This window comes from Scardinius erythrophthalmus (genome assembly GCF_964197995.2).
Source record: "Scardinius erythrophthalmus genome assembly, chromosome: 20".
In the NCBI taxonomy this organism is placed as follows: domain Eukaryota; kingdom Metazoa; phylum Chordata; class Actinopteri; order Cypriniformes; family Leuciscidae; genus Scardinius; species Scardinius erythrophthalmus.
This window is the reverse complement of record NC_138240.1, coordinates 19,728,534-19,750,176: the sequence shown is the minus strand read 5'-3', so window position 1 is coordinate 19,750,176 and position 21,643 is coordinate 19,728,534. Positions and strand designations below refer to the sequence as shown.

The window sequence follows — 21,643 nt, the reverse complement described above, 5'->3', positions numbered from 1 at the left end:
ATTTTCAAGACGCTCGGCTTATAAGCAGCACTGCATTGCACGATTTTCAGTATTCACTGCTTAAATGTTCATACGATTCAAACTGCTGTTGAATTATGATTTCATTGCTCGTTCTCCATAAATTGTACCTTTTCAAGTCGGTTGAAGGAAGTGGGCAGTAAACATCCAATAATAGAAATTGTGTTTATGTCATTATGTAAGCATGGCATCATGACCACAATAAGCTGAAGTGTCTTTTTTTCCCCCTCCCACCAAAAGATTTGCTGTCATACTTGGGGAAAATGAATTATGTTGACATATGGCTGAAAACAATGGTGGAAAGGCATGCAACGCAAGGCAATGAAGAATCATGCGGTGTTGTGGAGGAGAGGATCTGGAGCTGTTCCTTTGAGCCCTCTATGACAGGTATACAGAGCCACCTGACAGCACAGTATTTCAGTGATAAATGCAGTGGGTCTGGGACTTCCATTCACTAAACTCAGGAGTGTGCCGGGCTGATACTTCAAGGTCAAGTGAATATGAAAGAGCCGAGCCACACAGCTTGCTAAAAAGAACGAGAGAGCGAGCGTCTCTTGCCGCCTCCTTAACTTCGACAACTTCTAAATGTTATGTTGCTTAAATTCATGTGACATGCTTTATAAGCACAGATGTTGTGTTACAGCATCGTTCCGTGATTATTGGACGCTTGCGATTTTAAAAATCCATAATCCGTCAGCCGCACATGCTATATTCAATCTAGTTCATTTACACACTGATAATAAAAATGACAACGACTATATAAAAATGATGGTGAAACTCTGCGCGATACACACACACACACACATGCGCTCAGTCGCAGCCAAAACAATTGAATTACAGGGCTTGTGGCATGTTGTCTTACTCTGTGATATGTGTGAAATGGTTAATTAAAGGTGAGCTCATTATTCTTGCTCAGGATCCAGTAACTGTGTTAACATGATCCATGACTAATATATCACCCACTTATTGCACCCGAAGAATTGAATCAATTGCTCTGAACACCAATTCATACACAAGAGTTGAAGTAAATATGCCACTATAAATTCTACTGTTTGATCTGTATTGTTCAGGAGGATGCGTGTAAATCAAAAGCCTATGTTTGTGTATTAATAAATATGGTGTCAAACTATAACAGAACACAATCATGCTGTGGTGTATTTAAGCGAAATCGCCTAATATCACATTTAATTTCTGAACATGATGGGGGATGTATCTCAAATGTTGCTGTAATGTTTCCATATTTATCTGTTACAAATTAAAGTCGTTTAGAAAAAAAGAATTTGAATGGAAACATGTACGAATGAATTAAAACTTCAAAACAATTCCAAACAAATGCAGAACAAATACATAAATCAAGCTATAAAAAAAGGCACTTAAAAGTCACATAAACATATTTTGGGGGACATTTGTACCCAGAAGTGAGCAGAAAATGTGTTCTGTTAGAGTATTTATGGAAGAATCAATAGAAGTCCATGGAATGTCACCATTTAGAAAGCCACTAAGTAAACGTGTGCTCATGCGCTCATAATTTTGGCAAATACACCTTCCCCAGTTTCCCTTTTTTTGTGTGTGCAAAATCTACAAGTTCTTTGGAAAAGAGGTTTACAACCCTTGCCGTCCGTTCAAACATAATATTTTTAAAATATAGATGAAAAACTTGTGTAGGTGTTATAGATCAAATTAAACAACAGAAACCGCTGATTCAGATCATACCAGTTCTGTCACATAACGTTCATTAACAATCACAAATCAAATTATAAATAAGACATGAATTTATTGCTTCAAATTAACTCATAAGTGAAGGTGAAAATTATTTTTTAAAATCTCAATCTGTTACAACAATGTCCTATAGGCTACACTTCTACTTATATGTTCTACTTGCATAAAAAAAAAAAAAAAAAAACATGATCACTGGTTTCAATTTTTTTTTTAATATCATGAAGCTCTTAAAGCTCCAGGCATGCTGACAGATTCTTCAGCGCTTTTCGCATTGTTTATCCTCAACTGGATCATCCCAGAGGAAGTTTTGATTTTCTGCATATCTGATTATTCGCTCTTTAATTAGCCTGCGTTAATTTCCCGTGTTGCGCGTGTCAGTGATGGAGGCGGTCCACAGGGCCTTCAGTCAGTTCATGCACTGTATGGAACGGGACTTTCTGGTGCCAGCTTTCACAAATTCTCAGCGTAGCATCACATTGTTGCCATTGGAAGGGTGTCTGATTGACTTTCTTGCTGTGCAAAAATTAACAGCTCTGTTTCCTCTGTATGTGTCTCTGATTCATGGTAATTAGTCCCATCATATCAGAGACTGTCATGTCACAAGTGCAACCCTGCAGAAGTGCATTACCTCAACTGTGGCACCAGAGGATTTCATAATGAACATTAACTTTAGATAGGTACATATAGTATCTGGTTGCAATGTGAGTGTCTATAGGTCATTAAATTTTTTACAAATCTTTTCTAAACTGATGTAATGCATATTTTTTGAATCGTGAACAATGTGTTTAAACAAGTTTCAGTTGTTAAATAGCATTTCAAAGTGTTTACAATTTTTTTTGACTGTTGTTATGTCAGGCGGTACAACCAAATAGTCACTGTAAATAGAAAAATGGTCAATACTTTATGACAACATATGTTTTACATTGCTTTAACTCATCAAATAAGCTCATTTAAGTCAGTTTAATGTAATTTAAGTTGAAATGACTTAAACATCCAAGTTGATTGTACTTGAAAATTGAAGGCAGCTTTTTTTTTTTTTTTTTTTGCATGTGGCTAGTTGTACCACATGGAAAGTGTACCAACCCATACTTGAAATTAGCTATTTTTTACCAGTATTTGAGATAGATCTACAAACTGTTTCACTCTGCCACAAGGATCAGTTGGGGTCCTCTGGAAGATGCATTATGTTTACTGTTATTACCTTATCAATTCACAATAAAGAGCCATGTTTGCAGTTGAGAATATAAAATATTTCAATTATCTCAACAGCTGATATTTATTTATTAGGTTTCAAACCTAAAATGATGCCAGTGTTTTTTTTTTCTTTTCTTTTTTTTTTTCTGTTAAGACAGTATTTTAGATATTTTCTTAATCTGTTCATTTGTTCGGACAGTTGCACCACCTGACATTTTTGCGGTTTAAGATAACAAAGCATAACATAATTATATGTATTATTTAATTGTAATTCAAACTAAATATGTTTTGTAGGATAAAGTGATATTAATTTATCAAATTATTTTAAAAGGAAATAATGCACTTGGACCCTTGTAGAAAATGAAAACAAGAATAAACAGTGTCACAAATGCTTTTAACCACTGTGTAAAGATACATTAGTCATTACAACATGCAAATAAAATAGATACAAATGAAAAAAACTAAGTGAATGGATTAATAAACAGTAGCCTAGAGAATAAAAAAAGTTAAAGTTTCTCATAAGGATGTAAAAATATATTTTAGTAGACCTAAAATATACACATCATCAAATAATGCAAATCTGTATAGTGGAGTTGGCAGTAGCCAGTTTTGGTCTCTTATTTACCTCTGCACTAGAACAAAAAGCAAAACGGTTTAGGTGTATGACATTGAACAAAAGACGCGCAGCCCGTTTTTAAGGCGCTACCACGCCAGGACATGAAATGTAGCGATTTGGCATCGGAAATACAGTGGTTTGGCGGGAAAGCCACCGTGGGTTTAGTAAAGGCGTATGTAAGAAGCGAGGCAACCGGAGGAAGGCGCAGAAATGTTTCAGTGTGTCTCTTTGCTTCGAGCCCACAGAGCGCAGTCTGCTACCATAGCAACTGCCGATGAGTTCTGCAGCGCAGCGCCGCCTGCTTTTGCAGTAGATGTCACCCTTGGCAACGGCCAATCAGAAGTTGATATCTCTCTGTACAACCGTAGCAAAGGTATTGAGCTCTGTAGGCGGGCGTTCGTGGTCAGCGGGAGTCACCCATTGGTCCTTCGGGCCGCCACTCAAAGACGGACTCTTCGCTGATTGGTTCGGGGCGTCTATTTCCAATATTATAAACATGTCCTCTGCTTTCCTGCCCCTGCAAGCACGGCTTGTTGGAGGCGACCATACTATGGTGTAAGGAAGCGAGGGGGCCCGTGCAATTCATTATTAGTTTGAATCAGACAATATCAAACTCCGACCTTTTGTTTGTTTTATTGGAAATTGGTATAATGTAACGGCATCTCAGTGCACGGGCACGCTTTTAAATGTGGCACGCGTAAAGTGGAGACTTAAACGCTGTTGATTTGATGTTCTGCTCTCATCATTATCATCACCAGCAGTATCATTAGTAGCTAACTGGCATTTTGTTTTCGGGGGCTTCGGCGAGAAGTGACAAGAATCTAAGACCCCTCCTCTGCAGGGCGGAGCGTGCATTTTGATGTCGATTTTGTATCTTTTTTTCTTCTCTGACACGTCCGCACTGAGTGAATGGCATTGGCACATTGTCAATCGCTCACTACCGCTGCCATCAAACAACATAAAGCACACACAGCCCTCGCGCTCGACTCATAAATTTCCGCCAGCAGATATTTTTGCGCATCGCTTTATGGCGCGTGATTAATTTTTTCGCCAGTTTTTCTATTTTCCCTATTGAAAGTGAGAAAAACTTTTTTATACATTTTTATATTTTTTTTCCTACAATCTTTATAGCTCTGCGCGCCGGTGCTGATGGTTTAATTTATTTCGCGCGGCTTCTTTTATTTTCTTATATTTTATTTTTTGAAAAAAAGAAAGAAAGAAAGAAAAGGCAATATTTTGCCAGTTGTTCACACGCAGTGTGCTTGTTTTTAATTACATAATCATTAATTTTGATTAATTGTTACTTTCCATCAGAGGCATGGGATGTTTTGTTTGCAACTCTTTGTAATACTACGGATTTGTCCAAGTTTCCAAGAAGTGCACAAGGCGAAATTATCCTAAGAAGACTGCAAATAAGAATTCCAGACATCTGCAAAGGACTCCAGCTCTTCAAAGAAAAAAGACAAATTGGCATGAAGATTCGGACAGGATTGAACGGGAAACCGCTGTCACTTGAATGCTGAAGTTTACTTAAATAATAGACAAGAAAAATCATCGCTAATTTTTCTCCAATGGACATTCATACAGGAGGATCAAAGACGATTTAAATCTTTTTCCATAAAGTGATTCCTGGGACATCAATTCCACTATATTTCATCCAGCGATTTATTGTATTTGCCGCGTTGCTTCACGGTCAATATTTTGTGCACGATAGCGACCCGTTAAACACCGCACATGAAATAATCAAGTTGTTTTTGCATGTGCATTCTCCGAGTTTCCTTCACCCATCTCAGTGACTGAGCACGAGCGCATTGATTGTGTTGCGGCGGACTATGGACGAGCAAGCCCGGATCATGCAGGCTCTCGGCGGTGTCAGCCTGGCCGGTCACTCGGTACAGGGAGGCATGGCTCTGCCGCCTCCTCATGGACACGACGGAACCGATGGGGATGGAAGAAAACAAGACATCGGTGACATTCTGCATCAGATCATGACCATCACCGACCAAAGCCTGGACGAGGCGCAAGCAAAGTTGGTGCATTTTTTTTGATAGCTAAACGTTTTCATTGTCTTGTTTTGAGAGTCTTTTATATGTATATGTTATCTCCTTTCATTTTATACGATAGCTTATAGTGCTAACATTAACACGTCACAATAGCTAACTTTTATTTGACGGTAGTGTCCCTTATTGAAACTCTTGTCCCAACATAATCTTCACAAATGTTACCATAGTAAAACCTTGAGAGTCACGTATGCATCTGAAATCAAGGTGGCCGTATCTTAGGTTGAAATCACATTTTTGTAGCCTATTTTTCAAGTTGTACAGTTTAAGACAAAATATCACTTACTGTTCACTAAACTTGTGTATTGAAATATTCAAAATAGCCTCTCTGTCTTTCACATTGAGAAAGACGCACAGGTAAAGTAGCCTACTCAACACATGTGGGCATCTCATTAAAAGTTTCTACATCACACTTTACTACTTCTAAGGCCTTGACACTTTCACAGCCCTTATAGCAACTACGAAAAAATAACTTAGTTGAGAATTAAGAGAAATATTAGTCATTTTATGTAGCCTTGTTTTGAGCTTTTGTGATGAGTAAAGCCATGTTTGCCACTCTTTTTATCATCACTGTCAAACTAATGCAGTTTAAGTGTAAATTTAAACTCAAGACTTGTCTTATAAAGTTTCATTGCGAGAGAATTATGAGTTTTAAGTGACTATATATCAATCTCGTCTCTTGCTCCCAAATGGCACAGGAAACATGGGCTCAACTGTCACAGAATGAAGCCAGCCCTCTTCAGTGTGCTCTGCGAGATCAAAGAGAAAACAGGTAAGATTATACATACCCTAACAAAAAAAAAAAAAAAAAAAAAAGCAAAATTACCTACAGACATCTCAAGAAAAAAAAAAGCAACAGTACAATGCCACTAATCCTTCAGACACCGCCATCTTTACTGGTGTATTTTTTTATTTGGTCGTCAGCGGAGTCCAGTTGTATCAAGCCATAACCAGCATCCACATTTCTCTGCTTCTCACTTCTGAAAACGAATAGTCATAATTGGATGTATCAGCATAAGAGAGCGAAATATGATGATGAGCTTTCCCCCCCCTCTGCGTTGCATCGTGAGGCTGAACTGAGCGCCTTCTTTTGGGGGCATGTGTGAGAGAGGCACCCCGGCAGTTCCCTTGTTTACAGCGCGCTGTTCTCCCACCGTCCGTTTAATCTTTCAAGACCCACAGTTGGTGAATTGCTAGACAATTATGCATCTTCGGGATATTCAGCATTTGTCATTGAGGATATGGTTTGTGCGGTGTTGGTGTTGTAGGCTATATCAAAGCTTGTTTTGCTCAATTGTGCCACTGCAAGTCCAGTGAGCGTTTACGCGTGTCCGTGGTTCGGAGAGCGGTCCAATTCCTGCGCTCCTCTGCCTAATTATGCGACCAATTTACTGGATAATTATTGGCACTATCGGCGGTCCTGCAGTTAATTATTGCCCCCGTTTTATTATGAAAGACGCCAGCGCTGTGAAGGTTACATCGTTCACCGACACGTGCAGACGCTTGGCGTCTATGGTGCGTTATTGTTGTGTTAAAACGGACTGTGACCAGGAGTGATCGATATGCCATTTATTATTAGTTTGGTGTAAGTGTAACCTGTAAAATATATTTAGATGACTTAGTTTACATTGGAAAATGTTTTCAGTGGTATACAGCAATTTTGCTTTTATCTTGTCATGATAATTTATGCAATGCTCTCATTTGTGCCTGTTTAGAGTTTCATCTTGATTTTCTTTATCAGTAATTGAATGCAAAGTGGTTGAAAAAGTGTAACGAACTGTCACTTTTTCACCAGCTTAACATTTTAAAACTGCAACTAAACTTGGTTTAATCGTTGATATTATTATTTACTTTTAACTGACCATTCACGAGATCTTATAAGTATTTTTTATTTATTTAGTATTATTAATATTATTATTTTGTACATTTCTGCATTTGACTGAAACAAAACGTTGACCCTGAGTGTCATGCTTACTTTAATTGACTACTAACACCATTTAGGGACCTTTTATGTATTACATTTTGCGGCAGAAGTACGAACGCACGTTATTATTCAAAATGTTTACTTATTAAACCACATGTATTGTTGAAATTAGAACGGTGCTGTCAAAAATATTTTTGAGTGCTTATGCATGTCTATCCCAAACAGACATATTATATCCCCACTTTTTCTGACACTCAAGCACCTCTGAAATAGTCTGTCGCGCGCGCACTGTAAATGAAGTCCAATGACAGATACAACATCAATTCAGCACGTGCGTTACCAAGGCTATACCGCCTGCCCCAATGACACGGAACATTAGCATATGTCACTGTCTCACAAAAGATAGTTTTTTTTTTCCTTTGAGGGAGAAATCAGCTCCCGTTGAAGCAGAATCAATTCAGTACGTCCAGTAGCTTAGTGGATGTAATTTAATGTGCAGTTTTCCTTTATGCTGCGACGGTTAACACAGGCGCGTGATGTGCGCAAAGGCGCGCGCGTTCTGCAATCACGCAGGGCGCAGGTATAAAGAGAGAATGACCACATAACCAGATATGCAGAATCCAGAGAGACCCTTAGATAATGGGCTTTTACCAGGAATGTGCAGTATGTATTTCTGGATAATGCGGAAGGAGAATAGCAGAGCGAAATCCGTAAGGTGAGCCCAAAACACAATGGCAAACGCACTGAATTAGACTAAGAAGTTTCGTCTTTACTTTCAATGTTTAGAAATTTGATTCTTTAATATCATGTTGAAATAGTTATGTTTTTAAAATATTATTTTAGTGATGTTTTTAATCATATGTACTTTGTAAATAGGTTAACAAACGATTGATTTCATTTTTGAAAAAGAAAGATAGTTATTTTACATAGAGCCTTAGTTTTTGGACTATGATAAATACAGCAATGTAATTACATTTGAATATCAGTTCATGTGTTTATCTCGTCTCTGTGTGGTTGTATCGGCAGAATAGTGCTTTGCCAGATTTGTGGCCTTTGTGGCTTATAAGCAGAAGTGACTGGAGGAAGATCATAAAACTTAATGAACTTCTCGGCTGTTGGAGGTCTCAACTGTGGGAGGGCAAGGCCCTGCTCCACCGCCCGGTCTGCTTGAGTTGTTCTTTATGCCTGTCCAAAAACAGAGAATGAGGAGCAAAACAGAAAGAAAGAAATTGATTACTAAATGTTGTGGCTGTATCTTAATGTAGCTGTTAATGTAAGCCGTAGCTTCATGTAGCTACCGTTGCTGTTGTGTCTCAAGAAAAGATGATAGTTGCAAGGAGAGAGGAAATTTACATGTGTATCTGGTGTGAGTAATTTCAAATAATATTTCAGTATATTACATTTTATATTTACTTAAATCTCAGTACCTTTCAACTATACAGTATATATGTGTGTGTGTGTGTGTGTGTGTGTGTGTGTGTGTGTGTGTGTGTGTGTGTGTGTGTGTGTGTGTGTGTGTGTGTGTGTGTGCATGTGTGTGTTATATTATCTCAAAAACTTGTGTTGGATTGTGTGATATATAGTTGGACACATGCAATACTTTTCTTTGAAATTCTATTTTTGCGTTTAAACAATCCAAATACCGTTAAATGTAAGCACATTTATAGCATTTTCATATAAAACCTTTTTTATATTTAATTTGACATTGTACATGTATTTTCATTACTATAAAGCCACCTCCAGCTGTTGACTGTGTTTCCATATGCACCTATCATGTTACGTTTAATACAGCTATGTCCCTTATTGCATTATAGCTCTAATTAAATATGCATAAAGAGTAGAGTCCCTAAGTATGCTAATTATTTAAATGAGCTTGTTTACTAGCTCAGTTGCTGTAATCTCGGTTAATCCCTTTGACGCTGCCTTTTTGAATGGTTTCCTTCCCCCCCCTTCTTAACGCATCCGGACTAATTTCCTAACAAGCTTCTCTCTGCTAATTTGTTTATTAACTCACAAGTGAACATAAGCATGATATTTTCTTACTCTGTACATATATGTTTGCTTTTCTTTGTTTCCCGCTTTGTAAAATAAGACATAAAAGAAAAGGCTTTTATAATATCACAGGAACAGATTTTTAAAAGTAAGTAAAATTTGTTTTAAAGTAGACAGTGTAGAACGACCGGTACTTCAATTTTCCTGCTATAGTGTGTAGGTCTTGAGAGATGAGGAAAGCTGTCTTTTTTTTTCCCTCCCCTCAGTGCGAGACATTTTTTTTTCTTTTTCTTTTTCTTTCTCCACAAGCCCGTTGAAGGACATTGTCTCATCAGAGTGATAAGAGACACTTTCTCTGATAAGCATGCTACTCCTTGTTTTTTTTTTCATGGTTTTTTTTTTTTCATTTTCAGCCATACACATCTTCTGTGAGGCTTTTTTTTCCTCTAACAAACCACACACATAAGTGAACACCTTGTGTCAGAGCATTATGTATTTTGCTTATCGTACTCAACAGATGCGTAGAAGAAATGAGGAGTTGAGAGGTTCTTGTCAGGGTTTGATGCCGTTGCAGTGAGAGGAAATCTGTGAAAATGGAAAACTATGACATGATTAAGTTCCTGAAAGTTATTGGATGATGCTTGCACAATTAGCAAATGCAGTCTCTGCAACTTGTTGTACATGTCGGACATGTTCTGTCAATCTACGACTGCCATGGAGATTTTAATATGTTACGTTTAGCTAATTTTTATTACATACAAAAGAAAATAACAAAACTTCAAAGTTGCGTCTCAGCTCATTTAATAGTTATTTTTTTCGTAAATAGTAGTTTTCATCATTGAACTTAGTGTGTGTGATATTGATATTGTACAGTTTATGTCATGCAGTCACTGCTAAATGTATCTCTCTTTATACAGTAAGAGAAAATGCTAACAACTGCCAGTGCTGATGTATGAATAAGTTCCAATCGGAGAGATTTCTTGGCCTTGTATTTGTGAATCGCAGCAGAGAACAGAGCTTTGAAAAGATGAAACATTCATTGTTGCTTTTGGATCTGATGCAAAGCGGGCTTAAAGGCGAAAAGGGGTAAATCAAACCTGAAGTGTTTGTACTGTAACTATGTAAACAGTGAGAAGGAAAAGCTGTGTATGTACATCTGTTTGTAGAGCGAGCTAACAGAGATTTGACTTCGGGATGCTTGAGTGTGTACCTTTGCCTTAACTATGAGAATGTCAGGGATGTACACAACATATACGCCCTGAAACTGTGAAATGTAGATGTGCGGAGAGACTCAGATCTCACTTATCGCTCATTCCGAAGGTTGTGAATGACAAACGTCATGTTGACGAGTACAAAAACGTGCCGAGTTAATTGTCAGATTAACCACAGATTACTGCAAATTCAAAGTCTTGTCGGGCTGATAGGTTTGAGTTGTTTTTGGGATCCCCGGGGCACTGCGGAGAATCGGCATGAAAAAAAATTCTTTCTTTCTCTTTTTCAAAGAGTAGCTGGGGCTAGATGATGTGTTTGAGAGAGAGAGAGAGAGAGAGAGAGAGAGAGAGAGATACATGCATGGCGGATAAATGGATAGAAGCGTTTTGCAATGCAAAGCTGTCTGTAGTGTTGGGGAGCTTTCTTGGCACTCCACTAACTGCTACTGGAGGCCCTGAGTAGATTTCCCCATTGCTAATGCCCTAGAAGTATTAATTCACTTTGATATGCTAATTAGAGGGCATTATGCAAGAAATGAGATTAAGTGGCAGCGTGAAGTCATTTGCCTGTCAGTAAATTGAGTGTTTTTAGCAGGAGGGGTTTGTTTTTTTTCTTCTCTTCCACTTTCTCTCGCTTTTGCATTTAAATGAATCAAATGAAAGGAATGTGGCAGAATGCTTGAAAATCATTTTTTGTTAGCAGATGCTGTTTTTTTCTTTCTTTTTTGCTTTCTCAGTCTCTTCCTCTCTCCCATTTAATTTTTTTAGGTGTCTGTTTTTCCGAGGTCTCTTAAGCACGTTTCGTTCACTGCTATTTTTTCCACGTTTCCCCCCCCCCTGCATAATCATTATAACGCCATTATACAACGTCACCGCTAACATGTTCGGGTCAGATTATTGGGCGGCATAATTAACAAATCAGATTATTTTAGTTTAATGTCCGCGGTGCCATTAAGATATAATGTGTCTGATCCGGGCTACAGCGATGGAGGAATCCCTGCACAAAGGGCGAAAGAAGCCTTAACGTGTGGAGAATAAACTTGTCTGGTTTGTTTCGAGAGGGAATACAGAAGTGCAGCAGCGAATTGAGGAAGACCTCTGCTGGGTTGACTGTGTGCTAATCAGACAGTGAGTGTGTGCGTGTGTGTTTGGGTTGTTTGCTTTCTCTCCGCCGGTAGAGAGCAGGGCTGGCGGCAGCAGTGGCAGATGCAGCGGGAGCAGCGAGGAATAACAAAGGTGAAAGATTACCTCCATATGGCATTTCTGACCAGGAAAGAGAGAAAGAAGGGAGGAGGAGTTGGGGGGGGGTTAGGTGTGCTCCGAAGCAACACTCCTTTCTGAAGTGAGGTTTAATCAATACAGAGAGATTACAGAAAACTATTACAGGGCCAAAATCATAGGCTCCTCTTTCTCTCTCGGTTTCTCTCTTCTCTTCTCTTGTTTGCTGCCTCGGCGGCGGCTGCCTGCCTATTGACTTGTTGTTTTTCTGACCTTTGACTCATCAAGTTCAGAAACGGGAGGTCTGGAGGAGAGACTGCAGGAAGCCGGCAGTGTGGCCCCCGCAGCGCTGTTCCCCTCACACACGCACACACACGCACACGTACGCTATTTTTCAGCAAAGGGCTGTGTGTTGTTATTTGTGCATCGGCGAGACCTTTCTTTGTGCACTCTGAACCGGCTGAATTAATTTGTAGGCACCATCGTAATTAACCACATGCGAGGCCGGCTAAAAGCATTACCTTGAAAAAATGGAATGCATGGATTTCTAGAGTAAGCGTTTCTTAAACCCTCGGGGACCATTCATTTTGAGGCGCCCCGACAAAGCGGTAATGAGCCAACTAAATCTAGCCTGAAGTTAATTTGACATCTGCTGGGTTATTGTTGTTATTACTTGAATTGTCATTGTTATATATATTTTTTGCTATTTACTTTCTATTTTTAAATAATAAGAGGAAAAATAGCATGAAAGCGATATTTTCGGGATCAGTTGACTGGATTATTATGAATGTGACGGCTTATTTTAATACTCCATGATTACAGATTATTAATTAATGAGAGAACATACTCATTAATTGTTTGCTAATTACGAAATAACAAAGGAGCACTTAACCATGAAACTATGAAAAATTGACTCCGGCTTGCGATCCATATTTGTGTAGGTGGGAAGCCGTGCGTCTCAGTCTCTTTATGACATCATCAAGAGCCCGGTCGTTATGATCCAAAGTAAATATTAGTGAGCGTCGCCCTCCTCTCTCGCCTTTAGTTACAATAGCAAAAGCGTTTTTTTTTTCTTTCGCGAATGTCTGAGTAAATGTATGCAGCCAGCAATAGAAAGCCATTCAGCAGTGGAGACAATTGACTTTGGGCTGCTTTTTGTTCCCGTCTGCCCCAGCGATGCGTCTGCAGTGACAAGATAGTGTAAGGCAGAATGGCTTCTGCTCAGCAGGGCGCCTGGACTCCTGAATGCCGTGGCCTCTCTCTCTCTCTCTGTATCTCTCTGTCCTTCTCTCTCTTTCTCTGTTTCTTTCCATTACTAGACTTTGTGTTTGAAATCGAGGAAGAGTGACTGCTATCTTCCTTACAGTGCCGTAAAACCCTTTGATTTTTCCTTTCCGGTAGAAGGTGGGTATGGAAAAGAAAGAGCAGATGAAGGAATTAACAAAAGAAAGAGAGAGGGTACGGATGGATGTCAGGCTGGTGAGAGGCAAAAAAAGACTGCAAAAAAAGGAGAGGAGAAAATCTTTAATCACAAGGTTTCACACGCTTTAAGCATTTGTCTTTTTTGAACAAATGTTCCCACTCTGTGCCTTGTCTGAAATATTTTTACATATATGAGGCTAATCTACTTCTTGTTGCATATGGCAAAGGCTTTGCTGCACAAATAATGCTTCTATGCATAAACATACATATTCACATCAGCATGATTTCTCACTGTACTTATCCGCTGTAGTCTTTGTCTGAGGTTTTGTGAAAAACAGCTCCATAGTTGTTTTTTTGTACTTATTTTTTTGTTTACGTTTTGTGTAGCACATTAGCTATGCAAATAAGCCTTTTATGGCGTAACATTTTGGCAGGTTTATTGGGAAATGTCCCAAATGTACATGTAAATAGACCGTTAGCAATGGCAGAGCTGGTGAAAATGCTGTTTCTTATATGATAAAAAAAAAATGTTGTTTTTGAAATGGCTCTGGCTTGTGTTTTTTATTGAGAGACAGTCAAGGAAATGAAAACAGGACATGTTGCAGGTTAGATTCAAATCCGTTTTTCCCACATGAGCACCAAGGATCAGTGTGTCTAGAGCTACTGCTAACACTTAGACTTTTTCAGTGATCGTGAATCTCAATCTCCTTTGGGTTCAATAAAAGGCTTAGTGTCTTGATAGAAAGTGTGACTTTAATAATCCACTGCAGTGTTTCTCAGTATGTGCTCTGTGCATTAGAGAGAGAACATTCAACTCCCCAGAATCTGTACGGCTGTTTGTGGCATTGTCTTTATTTTGCTTGTCTTATTCATAAATTGCCTCTTGATTCCTCAACACACACACACACACACACACACACACACACACACACACTGCCAACCCCTTTCCCGTTCTACCCAGGCTAAGATGAGCTCATGTTTCATTTAATTATCTCTGACTTCAGATTGCTCCTGTAGCCTGTATATGAGGAAGTGGACATGAAAAAGTTGATAAAGATCTTTTGAAACTCATGGCCAATCAGAGCAGGATTTCCACAGCCACTTTTGTCTCATTGTTTTACTTTGTCTTATATAAAACTACACTAATTAAATATGCTATATGATAATTTTTTTCCCCCCTTGATGCTTTACCTACACCTTAACCGGTGTCACATAAATGCTCTCTATATACTGTACATACACACACGTTCCTCAGATGCGGTGACTGGTGCAAACCTCTGATGAATCTCACATCACCTTTGAATTGTCAGCTATCCTTTGCCGTTTAACTAAATTGTGCTCTGTATTGAAACATTAAATTTTCATTTAAAAAAAGTAAATGTTCCCACCCGGCGCTGCTGTTTTAATATTTTACATCGCCCCCCCCACGGCCTGTCATCTGTATATGAAATAAGTGCAATTTGTGATGCGTTGTCATCAATAATTTTGTCACCAGGGCGTAAAAGCTGTGAAACACCCATCCACCCACAGCACTGTTTGTGTCGCATACAGAGCAAACTGTGATGCGATGAGCAATGCTAACGTTGGCCAAACGTTCTGGATATGATATTTGTGTAACTCAATTCATACGCCGCTGTCTAACACGGGTCCCATTTGTTATTGACACTAGGTTCATGGGCTGTTATGTTCAGTTTTATATAGATATTTTCGATATTGCAAGCTGTGGTACTGCATCCAGTAATGGAAATAAAGCCTTTTTTCTCTTGAATTATTCTCAGTGTTGTGTTACACTGATTTACGTTCAACATGGCACTAAAATAAAGCCAAGGTTTTCAACCATGAACACCCTGGAGGCCCGTGAAGGTTCTGTAGGGGGTTCTTAGACTTATACAGAATATTTTTACATATATCTCAAAATTTATTTCTCAAAATGTGGTTAATTCATGGTAGAAAGACACAAAACTCTTCTAATCTGATTCGGTTGATTCCATAGAGCATAAAACCACCATTTAAAATTGTGACAACACACTGGCACAATAAATGTAAATGTAGTTGAGAGGCTAAGCATTTTTCAAGCATTTTCATATTAGTTGAGTCCTTGGACTGAGCAAAGGCCAAAAAAGGATAAGAGTCCAAATGTTACTGTAAAATTATTGGGAGCCCCTGAAGGGTCATATTTAGGTTTCAAGAACCACCTGGAGAACCGTAAACTACCACTCTGCAGTACGTGCAATTATTCCACCTCCGCTACTCTTACAGACCTGAAAAAAACTCTGGCATGATTATTAATTTTGCAGGTGATTACACAATTCAAGTGCATTACTCAATTACGTCTCCGATTTTTTACAGTCGCACACTGAGGTAATGTCCAAGTGCTTGCAGAGGTTTTCCTGGGTCACAGATACCACTCTGGTCGCAGGACCTCGGCTCTGCACGGCTATCCAACAGAACCTGCATCACTGTCAGGATGCTTATTAGCACAAAAAGGGTCAGGTGGGTGGGAGGGGAGGGGAGGAGAGTGGTCCTCTCATTGTAATGACATCGCTATTTATAGATCTCCATTTCATTAGCCTCCTCTGTTTCAGTGGTGAGATTTTCTCAAGGGGCAGAGGATGCAAGTCCATATACTTCCTCATGTGTGTAATATGAAGGGTTTGTCGATGCACACTTGCCTTTCTAGGGCAGAACTATTGCATAGCCATATAATTATTATTATTATTATTTTTAATCCTTATGGTTGAGTTTAATCAGTGTGATTGGTTGGTGGTTATTTATTTATTTTCATTCAATCTCACAGTAATCCTTATATGTATTATACATTTTTAAAGAAAGTTCAAATTTTGTTTATAATCGCATGGATATTCTGGTTTACTAAGTTTACTTTTTTTAAAGCAGTTTATATGTGGAATGTGTTCAGAATATCTAGTGAAACCGCATACTATTGGCTGATGCATTTTTAGAGCTCAGATCAAAATGCCTGATGTGTGTGCAGAAATCCAAACGTTTCCTTTAATAGTAAATTAGACTCAAGTAAGCCTGTTTTTTTTTTTTTTTGCTTAAAGCAGCATTTCAGGGTCTTATTCTCCCCACAGCACTGCTCTATCCTCCCCTCTTCCTATTTGCATTCCTCAAATGAAGTCCCTGTGCCATTGTTCCTTCAGCATTTCATACGTTAGAATGATATATTGAAAGCAGAAATGGGAAAAAGACTGCAACGCAATGAAATTTTAATCATCGTCTTCTGCTGCTTTAACAAGGCAAATAGTTCTTATTGGCTGCTGTGTTAAGATTTCTAATATTTAATTCATAACAAAGCTGGCGTTATTCTGCCACTGCCTTGTCAAGCCTAGCTTCGTCTGCACAGAGCAGCGGCTAAAAAAAACCTATAAGCAGACGTAAATGTCCGAAAGCGAGCGGGCAGCGTCCTCAGGAGTGGTTTCTAAAAATCGACTACTAGGCATTCCTTGGATTTAATCGCTGGAGGGGTTATATATCGATTGATTTGCACTTATTTATTTAACATCAAGAAAGCAGCCTAATGCCATCGCTCACTTTGACTGTGGCGTTTTCGGTTAATGCTCACACGTTTAATGTTCCTTTTTTCCCCGAGTTAAACATACACTCCCATAAATAAATGATTTTTTTGTCACACACACAGTTGACAGGAATTTTTAAAGCCAACCCGCTACTGTAACCGAAAAGTTAAATGCTAATGTATGTGTTTTTGCAACCATGGGGACATTTACTGTCTTGGGAGAGGAAACAAGTTATGCAGGCCACGCAGAGTATCTCACTGAGAGTAAACTGTTGAACTCCTGACTGAACTAGATTTACGCTACGTGTTGCTAACGGTGCTAGAGGGAATGCTCCTCTGTCCAACTTTTCCATCTATATACATCCCATCAGTTAAACAATCCAGATAGCCTCAACTAAATGTAACAACATTCTTTTCTTCAAAAGTCTCCAGTGAGCTGCCTACGTAGGCAGCATTTTAAGTCGTCATTCCAAGGTGAAGGCCGTTCCAAAAGATGGTCAACATAATTATGCTACTATAATATGCTACCTATTTTAGTTAAATCCTAAGGCAGCATCACATGTCTTATAATCAATGAGAATTGTAAGTTTTTATTATTCAGTAATATAAACGGAATAGTTTGGGGTAAAGATGATTTTAATGTTTTTGAAAGAAGTCTCTTATTCTCACCTACCTGCATTGATTTGATCAGAAAATATTATTGTGAACTATTATTACAATTTAAAAGGACTGTTTTCTATTTGAATATATATATATATATTATTCCTGTGATGGCAAAGCTGAATTTTCAGCAACCATTAATCCAATGATCCCTCAGAAAGCATTCTAATTTCTTTAAGATGTTCTAAAAACATTTCTTATTATTGTCCATGTTGAAAACAGAATTGCTGCTTAATATTTTTTTGAGGAAAGGATGATACATTTGGTTCTGGATTCTTTGATAAATAGAAGGTTCAAAAGAACAGCATTTATTTAGAATATAGCCTAAGTCTTTTATAAACTTATGAATGTCTTTACGGTCACTTGATCAGTTTGCTATATCCTTGCTGAACAAAAGTGTTAATTTCTTTAAAAAAGTCTTATTCTCTCAAAATCCATGAACAGACGTGTATGGATAGAATTAGTGCATTGTGATTAAAAATAAATGATTTTACCCAACATTTATCTGTGCTATTTAATTGTTTTTACAGTAGTGCTCCATTAGTTTAGCAACATGCCAACTGCCAACATGCTTGAAATCAATTGCCAGTCGAGCGATCGCTATTTATGTCCCACAAAGATTTGTCGAGTAGAGCGTTCCAAGTCACTTATGATGTTCCATGATAGTCAGAAGGCAGCTGTCTGTGTAGGCAGCTCACTAGGTTTTGGAACAGTGCTTGTCTCTTCACCCTAAGCCCTTGAAGTTCATTTTTGTAAGCTGAAGCAACGGAAAGATGGCGCAGGGCCAGCCGGAGCTAGGTGCTGTCTCATGTTTCAGGGAGAGGGGGCAGATCCTGTTCTGGGCTCATGGTGAAATGGCTTAATTGGTGTCAGAGCCCCTGGGATAGTCTCTCTCTTTCTCTCTCTGGTTATCTCTCTCTCTCTCTTTCCCTTTCTCTCGGTGTGCTCTGAAAAAGCAACTTTACATCCTCTCCTCTCCTCTCCTCTCCTCTCCTCTCCTCTCCTCTCCTCTCCTCTCCTCTCCTCTCCTCTCCTCTCCTCTCCTCTCCTCTCCTCTCCTCTCCTCTCCTCTCCTCTCCTCTCCTCTCCTCTCCTCTCCTCTCCTCTCCTCTCCTCTCCTCTCCTCTCCTCTCCTCTCCTCTCCTCTCCTCTCCTCATTGAAACCTGGCCAGTTCGTGCTGCTTGAATGAGGAGTGAGCAGCACCATAACAATACTTGCTGATGTTTGGGATGACAGAAATGAATACGCACTCAGCTCCTGGGAAAGTGGTGATTAATGGCAGTGAGTAGGGGAACATTCTCCCTTCCTCCTGCTACACTTTGATGGGGATTGAAAAGCAGCAGAAGTAAAGGGTCAGGTTTTTATTCTCTCCCAACGCGGAGGTCATCCTCAAAAACATTATTGCTATTTCCTGGTGCCTTTCTTTCCATTTTCTTTCCTGTTCTTACTTCTTCACTCTCTATTTCTTCATCCTCGTGTTATTGTCGGTCGGAGGTCCTTGCCGTGATATTCTCCCATTGAGGCGTCCCAGTATGTGGTCGAATGATATGGGATTTTCAATCGCTATTCGTTATTCTCAACTGGTAGGTTGAGAAGGTTCTGTTCTGATAGTTACAAATAGTAGGGAAAAATAATGCTAACCCAATTCTAAAATGCAACTGAATGTGTAAAATGCCATAGAATTGTGTATTTTTATGATAACAGCTTGTGTCTGTTGTTGATGTCAGAGGGAGGTGTGTCCATTCAAGGTTTATGGTATTTTTCAACGTTTTATGTCACTTTATGCAGATGTCAACCAGAAAAGGTTTTATGACATGTGCTTCCATCTTTTGAAAAAAAAATTTAATAAAACTAGACAAAGCAAACGGAATACACGTACAAAAAAAAATATAGGTTACTGTGAGCTAATGCAATGAAAGACAGCTAATCTAGTTTTATGGTCTAATAGTATATTTATGGCTGGCAAATTTTCTCAATTCACCTGCCAAAAGGTTTGGACCCTAGTTAAAATCATTCATATGTAAAACCACAATTCACAGACTAGATCTGATTTTGTTCACACCATGTATTCATGCCTTCATATCAGTTAAGATAGTGAGGTTAATCACTGTCACACAGTTTTTCCTCCTTCGCTCTCTTCTTTGTCTCCCTGGCAGTGGCAGGGTCCCAGGGACTTGCCTCAGTTACTTGTTAATTCATTTAATCAGGGATCTTGGCACTCTGCTCTTCTCCTGGCTGGTGCAGTAATCTTATTTAGAGTGAGACGCAGAGGAAACCGCATGTCCGCGACCTGAGAATTTCATCCCTGTCAATACACACACCGCTCCGCTCAGCACAGCAGGGTTCCCTCCTTACCACTGCTCTGGACACAATTCAGATGCATTTCTATTTAGCATTTATTTTATTTAGTCATCAGACATGTGAAAAAAGTTGAACTCAAAAATCCTTTGCATTTGCCCTTAGATTTAGATCTCAAATATCAAATGCATTTGTGATCATTTTGAGTTAAAATAGGTGAACTGGTTGTGTCCTATTAGAAACAGCGTGCTTTTTTAATCAAGCTGTTCATCTCTTCACACTCCTCCTTAGGTTTCATATTAGAGAAAAACAAGAGGACCATGTCTGTACCTGCGATGAGGGCTTTTGGGGAAGTCTTGTAGCTGCAGAAATGTAAAGTGAGGGTTTAGACACTGGCCACTCTGCTGACAGCTCCATTTTTTTTTGCTCACTTTTGCCTCTCAAATAAGCGGCAACTCTGTCAGAATGATTGATAGCGATTTGTTTTACGTGGCACAGTTTGAGATTTTTCACTCTTTTTCTCTGCCTTACAAGGAGTTGAGAGTTTTTAGAAGTGGAGCAGAGTTTAGTAAAAAAAAAAAAAATATAGACAGACAAGTGCTGAAGAGGGTTTTTTAGATTTCACAGGGAAACTACTTGTCAACTATTGATGGTAATGAACTAGTAGAATAGTTTGACTCTTGACATCCCCTTTTTGTGACTAGAAAAGCTGATGTTAGATGTTTCTAACAAATATTTCCCTCTTGTTTCACTTTTTTTTTTTTTTTTTTTGTTTAATTAAAAACAATATAAATATAGTGTGCTGGCGAAATTAGACTTTTTTTTTATAGCTTTTTTAGTTCATTCCCATAACACTTCACAACCTTCTTAATTTGCCCTAACCTTTAATATAATCATGTAGAGTAAGGCATCCTAACACATGCAAATGAAGATGATACACCAAGGACAGAGGGCGTTTCTAAACTTCCTCCTCAAATTAGAGACCCTTTCAACGTGACACTAGGTGTACAGTAACATTCCTATCAGATCATTTTAGCTTATGTGTGTCTGCTTGCATTGAGTGTTTAACTGACTTTTTTTTGTGCCGGAAATATTATGAGCATTAAATGTGCATATACGTGTGCATGCAGAGCACGGTCATAGTCACGCGGGTGCGCAGGGATGGTAGTGTAGCAGAGTTAATTTATTTAATGACTGAACCTCTCCTGTCTCCTGAGCCCTGATTATTCCTCTGCCTGATGAGAGCAGAGATAGAGTGGAGGAGAAATAGAGCACACACACACACTCCATAATATGCATTTTAACATGTATTTTAGATGTTTCAACACACATAAAAATATGTTTAATTTTAAAATGCAAAAGAATGCAACCCTAATACTAAATATAAATGTATATATTATTATTACTACTAATTAAATACAATGAGAATGCGTCAATTATTAATATGTATAGTGTGTACTGTATATATATACAGTCAATAGACTGTACACAATAGTGTGCAAACTCTACCTCTCTCGCCCTGTCTATCCAGGCACCACTGATCAACCTGGACTGTAGGGCATACTGCTAACACACAGGGTCTGCAGTAGAATGGAAGCACTGGACCCTTTAGCTCAACCCGAACTTGAAATGAAGTAATGAAAACACAACATGATGGCTCAGAGGATGAGAGAGAGAGAGAGAGAGAGAGAGAGAGAGAGAGACAGAGAGAGAGAAGGAAAGTCAACGTATAGCATTTCCATAAGCCATCATCAGCAATCCAGTGGAGGGTCGCG

General features: G+C 38.9%; 1 protein-coding gene across 9 annotated transcripts in view; it reads left to right on the top strand.

The window, feature by feature from the left end:
* The first annotated feature begins 4,060 nt into the window (after nucleotides 1-4,060).
* The window catches only part of pbx3b (pre-B-cell leukemia homeobox 3b), an 86,357-nt gene continuing 68,774 nt past the window's right edge, over nucleotides 4,061-21,643 (top strand). For 6 of the 9 annotated variants that reach the window (XM_081349897.1, XM_081349898.1, XM_081349893.1 and 3 more), the window contains exons 1-2: nucleotides 4,061-5,576; nucleotides 6,306-6,379. In XM_081349897.1, coding sequence (XP_081206023.1) covers nucleotides 5,380-5,576; nucleotides 6,306-6,379 — 271 coding nt within the window. In that variant the 5' untranslated portion in view covers nucleotides 4,061-5,379. The remainder of the gene's footprint in view (nucleotides 5,577-6,305; nucleotides 6,380-21,643) is intronic. The other 3 variants (XM_081349892.1, XM_081349896.1, XM_081349890.1) reach the window with 1 other exon arrangement.